Source organism: Loxodonta africana, chromosome 20 (assembly GCF_030014295.1).
Source record: "Loxodonta africana isolate mLoxAfr1 chromosome 20, mLoxAfr1.hap2, whole genome shotgun sequence".
NCBI lineage: Eukaryota > Metazoa > Chordata > Mammalia > Proboscidea > Elephantidae > Loxodonta > Loxodonta africana.
The window spans coordinates 17,808,233-17,826,346 of NC_087361.1; the positions used below are offsets into that span (position 1 = coordinate 17,808,233).

An 18,114-nucleotide genomic window follows, 5' to 3' on the forward strand; every position below is an offset into this window, starting at 1 on the left:
ATTCCAAACCATAACTACTATTTCTAAGACCAAGTGCCATCACCTTAATGAGATTTACCCTAAGTTAATGTCCAACAGGAGCCTATTACGGCTACATGGCATTTCAGAACTCACACAAAAGAACAAAAATGGCATTCAGTTGTACATCCTAATTGTTTCTAATGATTCCTTCCATGGTGTTAAAATATTCTTAGATACATAAAGTGAAAGACCATTAGATATAAATCAGTATTTTAAGAATCAACGCTATTTTTTAATATAAACACTTAGAAAAGCTTGACATAAGTGGAAGAAATTAAGACAATTAAAAAAATAAAATCTGTAACGTTAATATGCCCTAGCACGATATTTTTAAATGTGGACCTATAAAATAAAAAAGTTATGATACGTGGAGTTTTGAGTCAAGAATAAAATACTGCTTATTTTTTTATTACGACTACAGTAACTTAAATTGTTTGGTTTTAAATTTTAGCATATTTTCTTGATACAATGTTTTTGTCTGTTTAAACCTGATACAGCAAGAATAACAGTGCTTCCCTCTTCTGTACTTCTAGAATTTGGATCTACATAAACCTTTACAATATTACAGAGAAAAAAAATCTCAAAAACATTCAGTAGTACAACTCTTAGGATAAAATATTATAATACATTATTTAAATGCAAGTAAATATACACCATTAATTAGATATGAATAATATGGATAGATATGGGTGTATTCTATTTTAAACCAACTTATTCTTTGTTTTATAGCTGATCAAGAGTTCTCAGATTCAAGCAAATTATGAAAATCCCTAAAACCATACTGTAAATTTTCCTATTTACCATGTCTAACAGCAATTTTCAGAGAACAACACATATTTTTCCATCATTCTCAGAAGCCTGGATTTCAGAATGGATGTGTTGATACTGTTCTAAGAGTGGCCATATTTGACTCAAGAAAATTAACAAGGGATAAAAAGAGCCTAATTAATAACGGATAACTTGGGCTCCTCTGCTGTGTGTGTGTGGCAGGCAGGAAAAATTACAGGACCAAGGTGAGGCCATGAATGCCAGGGCAGAGAAAGTGAGACAAAGAGAGACGGACAGACAAGGGGAGAGGGAGAAGGGAGAGATGGGGGAGCGAGAAAGAAAGAGAGAAGCAGAGAGGGAGGAAGGAGGAAGAAAGAGAAGGAAAACAGAGCCAGAGAGAAGGAAGAGGAAGAGAGAAAGAAGCAGGAAGGAAGGAGGGGGGGAGAGAGAAAGAGAAAGAGAAAAATCACGCAAAGTCTAGATTGAGAGATTGAGAAAGATGTGGGCTTTAGTTTTCAAATTGGCATTAGTCACTGAGTGGCCCCAGGGAATTAAGTTCTACGTAGTACGTTGTGGTTCTGAGTTATATAATGAGGAATAAAAATATTTTCTAAGTCCTCCAGGTCTAAAATACTGCGACGCTTTCTGAAGAAAACCTGCCTGTTTCACAGAGATGAGCAGAGCTGAGCACTCCATGGGCGTACCAATAGTTTTAACTGCTCAGCTGAGCCCGTTTCTAAGTGCCTTGTGACACTCACATCAATCAATTTCTAAACCTTTACTGCATCTATTTTATCTGACAGCCCTGGTGAGACAGACACATTAAAAATTAGTACAAATTACGTGCTATGATAGCACAGAGGAGAGAGGGTTTAACTCTGTGAAGACCCAGATATATGACATTTGTCATATTACTGCTTGAGGCTATGGTTTATCCATATAAACTCCAATTAATGTGACATTTAGTTTATGTGTCATTCAGAGATTTGGCTGTGAGATTAAGTTGTTGATTGAAAGCAACAGAGGCAAAGATAAAACTTATTATCAGAGGAAAGAAAAGGACAATATGAAGCATCAAGAACTCATGCATAAATAAATACTCTAAAATGCAGACAGGTGGTAGAACAAGACACCTCTCTAAAAATGAGGACTCAGGTCCTCTCTGAGACTCTTCTTGTTTGTAACCAGTAACTTATTATATTCAATTGGGTACCTCTGAATTCAAAGAAACCCAGCACATTTACCTGTTTTGAAAATTTTTCTGTGTACTTTTTTATCATTAGCTGATTATAACCACTACTCTATTTATAGTTTCACCATTAGCAAGCCATAGGTTTAGAATTTCAAGCTCAATTCTTAAAGTTTCTGTTATCCATTATAGAAAGACGATGGATATTTGCATTGTGGCCATCCTTCATGTTTCTACAACAGTTAAAACATAATTAACAACCCACAAAAACAGACGAGTGGAGCAGTACGTCTAGATAAAGTGATGCTGTTTATCATCTATCCAAAATCACCTTTGCCAACAATCAAGAGAGCTTTAAGGAATATAAATAAGAACGAAATTTCACAGAGCGAGTATACAAAGTAAAAACATCGAGCCACTGGGTAGTCACTACCTTTAATCCTGTAGTCAATGACATTAAAAAAAGTGTAGTAACAGCTAATCATCTAAATAATTTAGATTAACTATGAAACAAGTTTAAAATACTTATTAAAATTTATATTTTTGCCCATTCAGGTCTACCTTTTAACTAATCTAAGATGTGATAAAACTATGAATTTTAGGGTTAGTGTGTGTAACATATTTTATCCCCAGCTCTTTTTGTCTTCTGAACCTCACTGATGCATGAAGTTTTTTTTAGAGCATCTACCAATGTAAAATATTTTATAGGTCCCACCCAAGTGAATAATTTATGACTTATTTTTGCTCCATTCTAAATCTTTGTTATGGGAGAATTAACATTTTGGATTCAATCTATATTGGTAAACTCAAAAGAAACATATTTTATGATTAAACAGTGGAGGAAAGCCAGTTCATACTTCATAAAAATATATATTAAAAATAAGTCTAAAGACTCCTCACACAAACATTCTCAAATGACCAAACACGATCATCACTGGAGGTGCTGGTGAACTTTTCAATATTCAAGAACCCAAGAGCTTTATAAATAGGCAATACCCTTAAAAATTTATGTATATTACCCACAACCCTTATGTACATAGAAAAAGTGTGAATATAGCATCAACAAACAGTCAATAAATTCAATTCGATACAATTTACCTTTTATAGGGAAACTTCCGTGGTATGTTACCATTTACCATGCAATACTTATTTTCTATTTTTTTATTTTGATTACACATTTTAAATCCAAACACAAACTGGTATTTGTGATCTGTGTCAGAGGATACATCAAAAAGTAAAAAGTGTGTGTGTGTGTATTATTAGATGAATAAGCCTTCATAAAAATAACTCACATAAAAAGAAAAATCTTTCATCTAAAACATTTTAGGTATTTTATTATCATAACTGTAAAAAAAATGTAGTTCTAAACTTAACATTGTGGTATGTTAATACTTCCTACAAATTAGACCTTATACAAATACTACTATTTAAAGAAAAAGGCTAATGCGTTACGTGCTGGGAAGTTATATTTAATAGTGGCAAAGAATAAACTAAGTTCTGATGAGGTCATTAGCTAACCACCAAAGATACAACGCTTTATAAACAATACTTTAAAACTTTGAAATAAACATATATGAATGCCTCATTTATTTAAATACAGTTTCACATTATTTGAGTACTATTAAATTACTAGAATTCAATATGAAAGAAGGAATTATTTTCAGACTATCTTCAAATATGATATCCTCTACAAACCACCTAAGTGTAATTATCAGGGAAGTCTGCATTTCAAATCTCCTTTGCTTTTTTGTTGCAGCTGTTGTTTTCCTTTATAAAAATAAATGAACACCAGCAATTCATAGAGCTTCACTACTTTACTGAATGTGATACTGAAGTACATGTAGCCGAGTACTGAATTATTTTATTGTTTTTTTTTGCATATACCTTTCCCAGGAGAGGAAAAACAAAAACAAAATTTCTTTAGTTGTATAAATGAATTTCTACAAGTAATTCTGCCAGTAATAGCATTCAAAATGTATTATTTGAAAATAAACATGTTTACCTTACAATAAATAATCATTCAAATGTATGAAAAATTAAATGTTTCTTTCTTACCATGGCAAGAACCCTCCATTTCTTCATATCCTGTACTACAGATACACCTTCCAAGAGGAACCAGCCAATCTCCATCAGCTCCACAATATAGTTTAGGAGTGTCACGCTCTTCAGCGCTCTTCACACAAGAGCCCCTGACTTCAACCAAAGAGGAAGAGTCAACCCTTGGAATGGTATCAGGAAACACGGCCAAGTTACGGACAGTGAAGGGGCACTTTTTGTAGAAAACACGGACCGAGACCAGGGCAATGCATGCCCCAATGTCTTGAAAAGCCAGATAAAATCCTTTCCTTTCTATAGGCCCCACTTCGCGAATTTCAGTGTTGAGTTTAAGGATGCGATCACCCAAATCCATCTGGGTAAAACTCTCATCAGCGGCAATTGTGTCGATCTTTGTATACTGGCTTGGCTTGAATTTAATTCCATGGGACTCATCTGATTCCATATAATACAGATTAAAAGTTTCTTTGCAAGTCCCCAAGACCCATGGGATGCTGTTACAATCCCTCAGCGTGAACTTCATTTCCACATAAATTTTCTGAGCTGCATCTCGGGAGATCCAGTTTGTACGAAGCCAGTTGTTTTGGTTTGGTTCCATTACATTGCATACCTGATATGTGTGAATGGGCCTATTGTGCTCATCCATTTCAGTAATGGCATCCCACTGCAAAAAAGGAAAAAACAAAAAAAAATTGTAGAACCAGTGGTTAAACAGAAATGATTAATCCACAGATTTTCTATTTTAGCAAAAGAAAAATGAGTACAAAGGATGTATGTAAAGCTACTTGAAGCAACAATGCAAATGTGGCATTTAACAATGAGCTTTGTTTTGGTTAAGAAGGTGCATTCTGAAACAACCTTCCTTTGTAGGAATCATGCCCCGTTGCACATTGGTTGCATGACCAGTGGCAACTTTATTTCGTCTCTAGTTTCCTCAACTGTAAAGCAGGTATAAGTTATTGTCTCTTAGGTTATTATGAGGCATAAATGAGTTAATATGCATAGAACATTTAAAATCGTTTCCGGCACACTATAAGAAGGTAACATGGCATCCACTATCCAATCAAAATAACTACATTCATGGCAAATGCACTCTGGTGATCCATCTGTCCTGATATTCAGTACTACAAATTGAGGCCAGTTTATTGGTATTCAGTTAAATATTTGCATGACACTTTTTACAAGAGACACAGAAAAAGCCTTAGAGTTATTCAAGAAATATTTATCAGGCACTATTCTAAGTCCTTGGGTGGCTCAAATGGTTAAACATTTGGCTACTTATCGGAAGACTGGTGGTTCAAATTCACCCAAAGGCACCTTGGAAGAAAGGCCTGGTGATCTACTTCTGAAAAACCAGACACTGAAAACTCTATGGAGCGCAGTTCTACTCTGAAACACATGAGGCCGCCATGAGTCAGAATCAACTCCACGGCAACTGGTTTGGTTTTCTTTACATATACACACAGACATTTACAGAATAGTAAACTAACTGGACAAAAATTCCCTGCCTTTATGGAGCTCACCTTCTCCTGAAGTGGGACAATGAAAATCATAAATGTGTAAATTGACGAATATGGTAGAAAGTACAACAGGAAAAAATAACACGGGGAAATAGAGAAGAAAAAGTTTAAATTTTAAATAAAGTGGCCAGGAAAGGCTTTACAGAGGTAGTAACATTTAAGCAATGTCTTGGAAGTGGGACAGTGAACCTTGTGGAGATCTGAGAGAAAAGGAAACAGTACGTTCAACTACTCTGACGCAGGAACGTTTGGGTATGTATTAGGAATTCATGACTGGTGGTCACAGGAAGTACACCAGGTGATGAGCACAGACAGGCAGAGAAGAGTCAAACAAGAAGGTGTCACAAGCATTTTTGACAGGTTATAAGCATTTTAAGGAGGTTAGCTTTTATTCTGAGCTGGATCATTGGATTATCTTCACTTCCATGAGTCTACATATAAATATTCTGCTACTTAATTTCATAGGAAGACCTTGTTTATCCGTTTTTAAAGTTCAGTAAAAGTCTTTTGAAATTAATTGGTACTGTCAGTTTTTGTACCTCCAATAACCCAGTCAAAAAAAAACCATTGCCATCGAGTCAATTGATTTTATATTGTATATTTAAATTATAATTATATTGTACTTGTATAGTTATAATTCAGAATATTCACTAAATGAAAAACATTCTGGTAACTTCAGAACTTTTTAGAGAAAATGTGATATTATATCAGAGTTTCTCATTTCCATAAGGGTATACTGGAAATTATAAACTGTTTGCTATAGTGAATTAGTGTTCTATTTCTTGATACCATAATTGAGCAATTTATAATAAGATTATTTAACACATTCTGCTTCCAGCTTCTCATTTTAACTGGCTGCAGAAAGTTACTTAATCAAGGCCAGTAGAATTTCAATTAGTACAGTTTTCAACAGAATTAACAGAATGGCTACTTTCTACAGGCTACAGAACTAATGACACTAAGTACTTTCAACTATGTATTGTGAATTTCTACAAATAAGAGAATTGATATTATCTACCAAGCAAACTTAAAAATAATCTCTATCTAAAAATTTCATTTGTCAGTGGCTTGATTGAAATTCAGAGGTTATTTTTCATAAAAAAAAAACCTAAGATTTATTCCTTTGTAACTATGAACATAATTTTGCAGTTGTACCCATTGTTTATCAGGGGTGATCCAATAATCTCCTGGAGACTCATGAAATTAGATGTCTAAATGCCTTGCATCCTAGCACATCATTGAACTTATATTACACTTAAATTTAAACCAGCGCTACCATAGCTCATTTAAACTGCAAACTATTAAAATATAACTGTGAACTAGGTTGCAAATAACAAAATCTGAAAACTGCCAAAATCAATATTAAAAATTCAAAGCATTTTATCCACAGAGAGCGTCTAAGGCACTCATTTAATGATTAGTCTTATTCTGGCTAGATTTCTACCCCAAATTGATTTTGTTTCTCAAGGAATGCATGTAATCATCACTGTCTATACCTCATCTTCTCTTTTCCCATCTAGTACAGTGGGTTGAATAGTGCCCAAAATTCATGTTTACCCAGAACCTGTGAACGTGACCTTGTTTCAATGTAAGGTCTTTGCAGATGTAACCAAGTTAAAATGGGGTTATACTAGATGAGGCTTGGCCCTAAAACTTTATGAATGGTGTACTCATAAGAAGAGGGATATCTGGACACTGGGATGCAGTTCCACAGGGAGAATGCCATATCACAACAGAGACTGAAGCCAAGGAACATCAAGGACTGCTGGCAACCCCCAGAAACTAGAAAGAAATAAAGAAGGATTCCACACTAGAGCCTTTCGAGGAGGGAGCAGACCCTGACTGCACCTACTGCACCTTAAATTAGAACTTCTAGCCTCCAGAACTATGAGAGAACAAATCTTTATGGTTTTAAGCCACCCAGTTGGTACAGATTTGCTATGGCAGCCTTTAAAAGCTAATATAAGGAGTATAGAGGTACGTTATCAATACATTGAGTTTGAATAATTCTATTTTAATACCTTTATACCATATTTTGGTAGGTTAATAAAAATTATTTTTAATAATTATTTAATTTATTTAAAAATTATTTAATACCTTTAAAAATTATTATCCATGCTCCAGCCATCAATCAAATCTCCTAAAATATGAGATTAATTTAATGAAAATGTGAAAAGTTACCTCTTTTTTAGAGAAAAAAAAAGAATTTCTGAAAATATTCCATATTTTCCTTTAAAAAATATGTTGGGTTTAAAAGCGAAGGAAGAAAAATGCAGATAATGAGAAGGGTTAGGAATGAAGAGAAAATAACATGCACTCCCCAAATTAAAGCTGATCAGTGCAAGAAATAAATAAGTACCAAAACACACACAGATAATTAGAAATGTGGTTCTCCTCAAGACAACGCATAAGGAGAAAGAATTACAAAATGTTGTACGACTCATATCCTAAGTTTGTGATACTGTTTCATGAACAATAATTTTTCTTCTCTAATTTAAAAAAAAGAAATCAAAACTAGAAGAAGGTACAAAAGTAGTCCAAACAGATGATGGATAAATTTGATCTTATCCAATAATACAGAAAGTAAATTAAATTAGATTTTAAAATGTGAATCTGATTCACTTAAACACTCAAACCAATATTGGTCATAGGCTCTAAAAGACTATGAAATCCACTACAAAATATTAATATCACCAGATGTTGAAATTGTATCATATTTAGGCATAATCTGTCCTTTGGAAAGATATAACTCAATACAAGTATTAAAATAAATAAGACTGCTTCTAAAAATCATGAGGTCCAAGGAAAGAATGAAGATACAGAGGCTAACTTAGCATGTATCTAAATATTTTAAAATGATAAACCACTCTTTAAATAAACCAAACTTTAAATATGTTCCATTTGCCTACTTTTCAAAGATACCTTTACAACAACCTGAAAAATCAGATTCAGGTTTAGAACAGCTCAGCTCCTCAGAGTTTCATGCCATTCTGTGGTGATCCACACAAATACGGCCCCTAATCCTAGTCAACCCCACTTCTATTGCCATCCTGACTCTAGTTTTATCCTGTACCATGACAGCCTTCAGATATGCACGTACGTGAACACCCCAGTCCTCATGTCTTGGCTCTTCACCTCCCCTGCTACAAAGAGCTTATAACCTGGGCCATTCTTTCGGTCTCAGGTAAGCAGAACATGGTACAGTAGACCTATTGGAGGATGGATCCCTGCTTGAAGCCGTGAAGTTCCTTAAAGAAGATCTGTGGCCTGTCTTAGTCATCTAGTACTGCTACAGCAGAAATACCACAAGTGGATGCCTTTAACAAAAAGAAATTAATTTTCTCACAGTCTAGTAGGCTAGAAGTGCAAATTCAGGGTGTCAGCTCCAGGGGAAGGCTTTCTCTGCTGGCTCTGGAGGAAGGTCCTTCTTGTCAGTCTTCCCCTGGACTAAGGGCTTCTCTGCACAGGAACTTCCCAGTCCAAAGGACACGTTCTGCTCCCGGCACTGCTTTCTTGGTGGTAAGGTCTTAACTCTCTGCTTGCTTCCCTTTCCTTTTATCTCTTGTAAGAGAAAAGGAGGAACCCTGGTGGTGCAGTGGTTAAGAGCTACGGCTGCTAACCAAAGAGTCAGCAGTTCAAATCTACCAGGCGCTCCTTGGAAGCTTTATGGGGCAGTTCTACTCTGTCCTATAGGGTCGCTATGAGTCGGAATCCACTTGACAGCACTGGGTTTGGTTTTTTTTGGTTTAAGAGAAAAGGTGGTGCAGACTACATTCCAGGGAAATTCCCTTTACTTTGGATCAGGGATGTGACCTGAGCAAGGGTGTTACAATCCCACCATAATCATCTTTAACATATAATTACAATCACAAAATGGAGGACAACCACACAATACTGGGAATTATGGCCTAACCAAGGTGGCACATATTTTGGAGGAACAAAATTCAATCCATGACAGAACCATTTGAGCAATGAACTCTGGGAACTAGGGTACCTACAATGTGGTACAGAAGGGAAGCACGAAATCTAGGTAGAATATCTACTTAGTACCTCAAGGTCAGAGGTTTATGATAAGAGGCACAGTCAGAGAAAGGAATGGACAACACAATGTAAACCTCTAGCCATATATCCGAGGCTCCTCTTGCCAAGTCTAAAGATGGTTATGATAGAAATATCCAATTGGAATGTGAGATGCTGCAGTTCCTCTATAATATCAAAGAGGTAGTAAATATAATATTCTCAGATATTTATCCCATATATTTTATTATTCAGCTGTTAATATAAACTTTTACCTCAAAATACCTTTTACCTCATGGAAGTACTTTATGAACCCTACTGATTATGCGTTAACAAGCAATCAACAATATTTAGTGAATTTAAATTATGTGTTAAATTCCAAAAAGGAAATGAAGAAACAGGATGTAAGGTTCACTCTCATTGGACTTATTATAATACCCTTTGGTTAAAAATTATGAAAACATAACTGATAACAGGTTTGAATGTAAGTAACAATTGAACAGTATATATAATATTCAAAGAACAGCAACACTCATAAACTGGGGTGGTTTGGGAGGCCTGACCAAGAGGAAGGGACTTGACTTGAACCTTAAAATATTTTTAAGATTCAATAAAGCAAAGGGAGGGGAGTGACTAGAAATTAATATATAACCCACTAAGCCATGGGGATACATATAGCCCTGTACCATGTATATCCAGTGGAAAAAATTTCTTGCCTCTGTTAAAAACAAGCAAACATATAACCTGTTCTCCAGCTGTGAGATATTTAGATATACATAAGGCTGGTAAACTGTAATTACAGGATGACAATGATCAAACCTGTCATTAGTTCTGCTATTAAGGAGGTCAATTCGTGATTTTATACAATAAGCACTAAACCTGAAATAATCTAACTCTTCAATTTCACATTTTTTTAAAGTTATGTATTTTTAATTTTATAAGACTTAAAACACCAATATATAAAATAATTTACCAATATACAACGTAGTAAAGAGCTCAGTGAAGGAAAAATTGGATTACATATGCTTCTACAGAGTAGATACATCTTGCAAACTACATCTGTTCTTATGGCCTGAATGAGTAGATCAAAGTTTTTTTCTGTTTTACGATAATTTTATGCACAATTTTCTTTGGATTAAGGAGTGGATAGATGAATCACAAAGTGATGTATGGAAAAGTTTTGCCATTTGGCATGTCTTGCTCAATGAGAAGTTTTAGGTAAACAAGTATCATTATCCTACAAACAGTTGCCAGGATGTAGGTCTCAAGACCAATATGGCTATTTACCTGCTCAGTAGTCTATTGCTACAGTCCCACTGCTGTTAAGTCAATTCCGATTCATAGCAACCCAACAGGACAGAGTAGGATTGCCCCATAGGGTTTCCAAGGCTTTCATCTTTATGGAAGCTGACTGCCACATTTTTCTCCCGAAGACTGGCTAGTGGATTCGAACTGCTGACCTTCTGGTTTGTAGCCGAGTGCTTAGCCACTGTGCCACCAGGGCTCCTTATTGCCATGGTACACACATAGAATTTGAAATTATATCATAATAATACCAATTAAAGTTCTCATTGATTTAATCCACCTGTCAGACCCCCTGAACATAGTCTCATTCTGCTTTTTGGTATTCTGTTAGTGTTCATTATAATTCCACCAGAAAATTATTTTGTTCCTCATTGAGTTGAGGTCTCACCTAATTATGCTTACTTGAAATAAATAAATAAATATCATTACAATTTTTTGCACTGTATGTACCAATACTTAATCTTTATCCCCAAATTGGCAATCCCATGTGGACAGTCTCTTACCACTTTCACTTATTACCCAGCATGCAGGTTCTACAAAATGGAATTTAATATCCGTCTGAATTTTGGTTACAAAATGAGATATAATCTTCAAAACTTACAGTGGAAATAATCAGGTGTGGAGAGTTAGAAGGTCTGCTTCCAGTACTTGGTCCATGTGACACTGCAAAATTACTTTACTCTGAGGTATTAGATTTCTTACCAATAACATGAAAATGAAAATAACTGTCTTGTTTTAGTGGGTTGATGAGGGCCAAATGAGTTAATATTTGTGAAAAATTGTTGGCATATTCAATATACAAATAGTTGTCCCAGGAATCATTACCTAGAAGGTGCCCTTGAAGCGTATGAAAGAAACCTTTGAAAATCAACTGATTCTTGCTTACCTAAAACCATTCATTGAGTAAACACATCAAATGACAAAACTTCCCCATCCAACACTTTGTAATTCATCTATCCACTCCTTAATCCAAAGAAAAGGGATCATAAATGACCATAAGACAGAAAACTTCTCTATTCTAGTCATCCAGGCCAAAAGAACAGACATAGTTTACAAGATATATTCTACTCTGCAGAAGCATATAGGATCTGACTTTTGCTTTATTGAACTCTTTACTACATTATATATTGGGAAATTGTCATATGTTGATATTTTGTCTTACATAAAAAATATTAATTAAAAATGTAAAAAACAGGAGCTTTCAGAGTTGTATTATTTCAAGCTCAGGACCTATTATGTAAATGCAAGCAGCTGAAAGAGCTAACAAACTTAGTAACAGAACTAATGACAGTTTAGATTATTGTCATCACGTAATTTCTACAGTTACCAGGCTTATGTACATTTCAATACTTCAAAGCTGGAGAGCAAGTTAGGTGTTTGTTTTAAATAGGGACAGGAACTTTTATCAACTGGACATCTGTGGTGCAGGACTGAAGTTCCCAATTGTGTATGCCGATAGCATACGGCTTTACAGCACCTAAGAATATTTCTCAAACCGGATATCCTGGTGGCATAGTAGTTAAGAGTTATGGCTGCTAACCAAAAAGGTCAGCAGTTTGAATCCACCAGGCACTGCTTGGAAACCATGTGAGACAGTTCTGCTCTGTCCTATAGGGTTGCTATGTGTTGGAATCAACTTGACGGCAATGAGTTTTTTAGTGGATATCTTTGGAATCGACTCAATGGCAATGAGTTTGGGTTTTGGTTGGTTTAGTGGATATCTTGGGCAGTCCATATAATGTGAATGTTTTTAGAAGTGATAGGAAATACAAAGAGCTATGAAAACCTATCGGTTTTCTAAAAACTCATCCTCACCCACATACAGTATTACATTGGTAAGTGATTTTAAAGCGATTATAAAGTAATTATAAAGTACTAAGATAGTCTATTCTTATTCTTATTTAGATTTTTAAAACTAAAGACAATCTATAGGTAGATTAAAAATAAAATGAAGAAACAAATAAAATCTTCATAAATCCAGAATTCTTAGTCAGGTTTCTTATAACTTGTTCCCAAGTGTTTTGTAATATGTGGCTCAAGATAAAATAAATTTAAATGGGAAAGGGAGCCAAGGAGGTAAGAAAATCTCCTTCCACGTCATTGTAAGAATGACAAGGTAGAATGGTTGAAAATGAAGAGAAGCCTTCATTTGGTAAAATGACTCATATCTAAATTTTCCCAAACATTCTTCCTCTTACCTTCTATAAGCCAAGTAAACTAAAGTTGTTGAATATGCATAGGCATTTCATTATGTAACCCTGAAGTGGTTAAAGTATAAAAACAAAAATAAAAACATTCATGGCAACCCTATAGGACAGAGTAGAACTGCCCCATAGGGTCTCCAAGGAGTGGCAAGTGGATTCAAACTGCCCACCTTTTGGTTATCACCCAAGCTCTTAAACACTGTACCACCAGGCTCCAAAACCACAGAGGAAGCACCCAGATAAGCATCTAATATTCTCTACCAAAGAAAAGCTTATTAAGAGGCCCTCTTATTCTAATGTGATATTTTCCTCTGAACCACTTAAATATTCACTCTGAGTCAATATGTATGCTGACATAAACTTAGAAAATTAGTGCCCTGAATTCTGCTGTTAGGCATGTAGTTAATAACATAAAGCTGTTTTTGCAGAAGAAAAGTGAAGGCTCTGCATTTAAATGATAACTAGTTTCAGAGAATAAAATAAGAAGCATGAAAATGCATCATATACAGATACATTTATATATCACTTTGGGCAAACATAAAACTTTTTTATTAGCACTACAAAGATATTTAATGAAAAAAAAAAAGGAAAAACTCAGTGCTATATTTGGAGGCCAAGACTGTTAGTTTTAAAATTACATGTATTATTTTTGGTGGATTTGTCCTATTAACAAAATCAGAAATATTATAGGAAGATAACTTCCATTAAAAGGCAATGATTCCTTCCATAAAAAATTGTCATATCTTTATGAAAAGAAATTCTTAAATGGAATCCATCTTTTGAATGTCAGAAGGCCATAAGTGATACCCTTAAACATTGAGATTTTTACTTAATTAGTAAAGCCACAAATATCACATTTGAGTATTTCTACAGTAAAGAGATGGCAAATATCCTTCTTTATTATTTTGTCTTACGTTCAACAATATTGCATACTGAATCCCATGGTAGTTTCCATAGGACTTCACAAATATACAAAACATAGAGGCAGGGCCAAGATGGCAGAATAGTCAGACTCTTCTGGAGGTCCCTCTTACAACAAAGACTGGAAAAACAAGTGAATCGATTATATATAAGACAAGCTAGGAACCCTGAACATCAAAGGCAAAGTTAAGAAATTGGACTGAGTGGCAGGGGCAGGGAGAGACAGTGCAGAAGCAGCGAGGAGTTGCCGGACCTGAAATGGTAGGAGCTGGAGTCCCTCAGCCCTGTTCCCCTGGTGTGACTGCAGCGGGGCTGGTGGTAGCTTTCATCAGGACATGGTCACTTCAGAAAAGAAAGCTAGTGAAGTGGTGCAGCCCTGATTTCCTGGCATGACTGTGGCAGGGCCGAGCCTGCAGCACAGAATCTATGCACACATCCAAAATCAGAGAAAAAACAGCATTCTCAGCACAAGATAAGCGATTTTGCCCAATTTACCACACAGATCTAATATCTCCACCTTTTGGAAAAACTCTCTCTCATCTATCTGATCCCTCCTCCCCCTTCCTCGAGCTGGCTTCAGGGACGGTCGATTTCCCTGGGCCTGAGGTAGGTCCTACTGCACTTCCTGAGCCATTCTCCAGGCATTGGAGAAGGAACTAATTAACAAAATGGGGGAAAAATAATCTGCCAACTTCTCTAATCTGGAAACTTAGAGCAGAAGCGGCTCCTGTCCAGGCACAAGAGATCCACAGACTTTGAATGTCTTCCACCCCTACATGGAGCCAGCTGGCCCCATTTCAGCAGCTAGGCTCTTATTGTTACATTTGCAAGGGTGAATGTGCCTGAGGTATGACTTTACCCATTTCAGCTGTGCAGTGGAGAGGCTGGCATTTGATACCACTCTGCCTATTAAACAGGGTCCTCATCTACCCACATCTGGGGCCTGAGGACTGGTGGCTCCACCCGCGCCACCTAGCTACCCATGAAAGGGGTCCAAGGATAAGTGGTGTCTCCCAGTCCTTACAGTTAAAAGCATTGGGTGCCTATGGTACAGCTGCAGAGCCCACCCACCTGTGCACCCTAGAGAACAGGGATGCACCTTCCTCACAGACAGGGTAAGGTTGTCAGCCCCCTGCCTTCCTCAAAGTGTGACACCCCTCAGCCAGCTACAACCAGAAACCTGTGCATACACCAATCACCACTGCTCCTCTAAGACTGTAGGTGAAAGCCTGCACCACACACTTGGTGACTGACTCCCTGGACACCTGAGCTGAATTTATACAAGAATAATGAATGGACTCCTAGGCTCATATACCTGATAACAGCTCTAGCCATCTGGTGACAGGACATTAGTGTTTCAAAGGCTGCAAAAATCAAGTTAACTCACTCAAGTAGCCTATTTGGGTATATCAAAACAGAACAAAGCAAGAAGCTAGGACAATGTGAGCAAACATAAAATAAATTAATACAGTAATTGATAGATGGCTCGGAGACAGCAGTCGATAACAAATCACATAAAGAAGTTGACCATGACTGCTTGAACAAACTCCCAAAACAAAGAATCAAGGATTCTTCTGAATGAAGAAGTCCTCCTCGATTTACCAGAAATTGAATACAAAAGATTAATATACAGAACTCTTCAAGAGATCAGGAAGGCGATCACGCAAAATGCAGAACAAGCCAAGGAACACAGATAAAGCATTTGAAGAAATTAAGAAGACTCTTCAAGACCTTAATGAAAAGTTTAATAGGCTGCAAGAATCCATAGAGAGGCAGCAATCAGAATTCAAAATCAACAACAAAATTTCAGAATCAGACAACTCAGCAGAAAGTCAGTGGAGCAGAATGGAGGAAATGGAAGTCAGAATTAGCAAGACTGAAGATAAAGCACTTGCCAACAATCTACTCAAAGAAAAAGCAGATAAAAGAAGAAAAAAAAATGAAGAAACCCTAAGAATCATGTGGGAATCTATCAAGAAAAATAACCTATGAGTGACTGGAGTACCAGAACAGGGAGGGAGAATAGAAAATACAGAGAGAACTGTTGAAGATTTGTTGGCAGAAAACTTCCCTGATATCATGAAAGATGGGAAGATATCTATCCAAGATGCTCACTGAACCCCATACAAGGTAGATCACAAAAGAACATCACCAAGATACACTATAATCAAACTTGCCAAAACCAAAGATAAAGAGAAAATTTTAAGAGCAGCTAGGAATAAATGAAAAGTCACCTACAAAGGAGAGTCAGTTATAAGATCAGACTACTCGGCTGAAACCATGCAGGCCAGAAGCTAATGGGATGACATCTACAAAGCCTTGAAGGGAAAAAAAAATTCCCAGCCAAGAATCATATATTCAGGAAAACTGTGTCTCAAATATGAAGGTAAAATTAGGACATTTTCAGATAAACAGAAGTTTAGGGAATTTGCAAACACCAGACCAAAAATACAAGAAATACAAAAGTTGTCTAGCTAGAAAATAAATAACATCAGATAACAACCCAAAACAAGAATAAAGGACAGAGAAACCAGATACGAACCTTAAAACAGAAATCACAAAAATAAATCAAGATATAAAAAAAAGTGCTCCAAACGGGGAAACAGCGATGTCATTATGTAAAAGATAACAACATTACATCAATAAAGTGGGACTAAATAATGTAGTCATAGATCTTTCACATGGAGAAGTAGTCAAGGCAATACGGGGAGATAAAAGTTTAGTTTAAATTTAGAAAAATAGGGGTAAATAATAAGGTAACCACAAAGGAGACTAACAATCTTACATATCAAAATAAAATACAAGAAAAACATAAAGACTCAGCCAAAACAAAATCAACAACAATGAAAAAGAGGACAACACAAATTTACAAAGAAAAACTACTCAGCACAAAAAAATTAAGTGGAAAAATGAACAGTCAACAACAAGCACAGAAAAAAAGATATCAAAACGACAGCACTAAACTTGTAACTATCCACAATCATGCTGAATGTAAATGGACTAAAGAACCAACAAAGAGACAGTGAGCTGTAGAATGGATTAAAAAAAGATTCGTCTATATGCTGCCTACAGGAGACACACCTTAGACTAAAAGGCATAAACAAACTAAAATTCAAAAGATGGAAAAAAAAAATCTATCAAGAAAAGAACAATCAAAAAAGAGCAGGAGTGGCAAAACTAATTTCTGACAAAACAAACTTTAAAGTTAAATCCACCACAAAGGATAAGGAAGGACGCTATATAATGATTAAAGGGACAATAATACCAGAAGGATATTACCATATTAAGTATTTATGCACCCAATGACAGGGCTTCAAGATACATAAAACAAACTCTAACAGCACTGAAAAGTGAGACAGACGGCTCCACAATGATAGTAGCAGACTTCAGCACACCTCTTTCAGTGAAGGACAGAACATCCGGAAAGAAGCTCAACAAAGACATGAAAATCTAAATGTCACAATCAACCAAATTGACCTCATAGATATACAGAACACTCCACCCAACAGCAGCCAAGTATACTTTTTTTTCTAACACACATGGAACATTCTCTAGAGTAGACCACATATTAGGTCATAAATCAAGCCTTAACAGAATCCAAAACATTGAAATATTACAAAACATCTTCTCTGACTGTAAAGCCATAGAACTAGAAATCAATAATAGAAAAAACAGGGAAGAGAAATCAAAAACATGGAACCTGAGCAACATCTTGCTCAAAAATGACTGGACTATAGAAGAAATTCGGGATAGAATAAAGAAATTCATAGAATCAAATGAGAATGAAAACACTTCCCATCAGAACCTTTGAGGCACAGATAAAGCAGTGCTCAGAGGTCAATCTGAACAAATCGAGAGCGACAAAAGAAATCCTTAGGCACCAGAAGAAAGGAAATCATAAAAACTAGAGCAGATTTAATGAAAGAACAGAAAATTGAAAGAGTTGACAAGGCCAAAAGCTGCTTCTTTGAAAAGATTAACAAAATCAATAAGCCATTTGCAAGACTGACAAAATAAAAAAGGAGAAGACGCAAATAACCTGAATAAGAAATGAGATGGGAGATATCACAACAGACCCAACTGAAATTAAAAGAATCATAACAGAATACTACGA

The 18,114-nt window shown here is 35.9% G+C and overlaps 1 protein-coding gene across 1 annotated transcript in view; it reads right to left on the reverse strand.

Moving 5' to 3' along the window:
* Window positions 1-18,114, reverse strand: part of EPHA6 (EPH receptor A6) — a 1,103,076-nt gene that overhangs the window by 889,227 nt on the left and 195,735 nt on the right. The window contains 1 exon segment of the mRNA XM_003410340.3: window positions 4,034-4,697. Coding sequence (XP_003410388.1) covers window positions 4,034-4,697 — 664 coding nt within the window.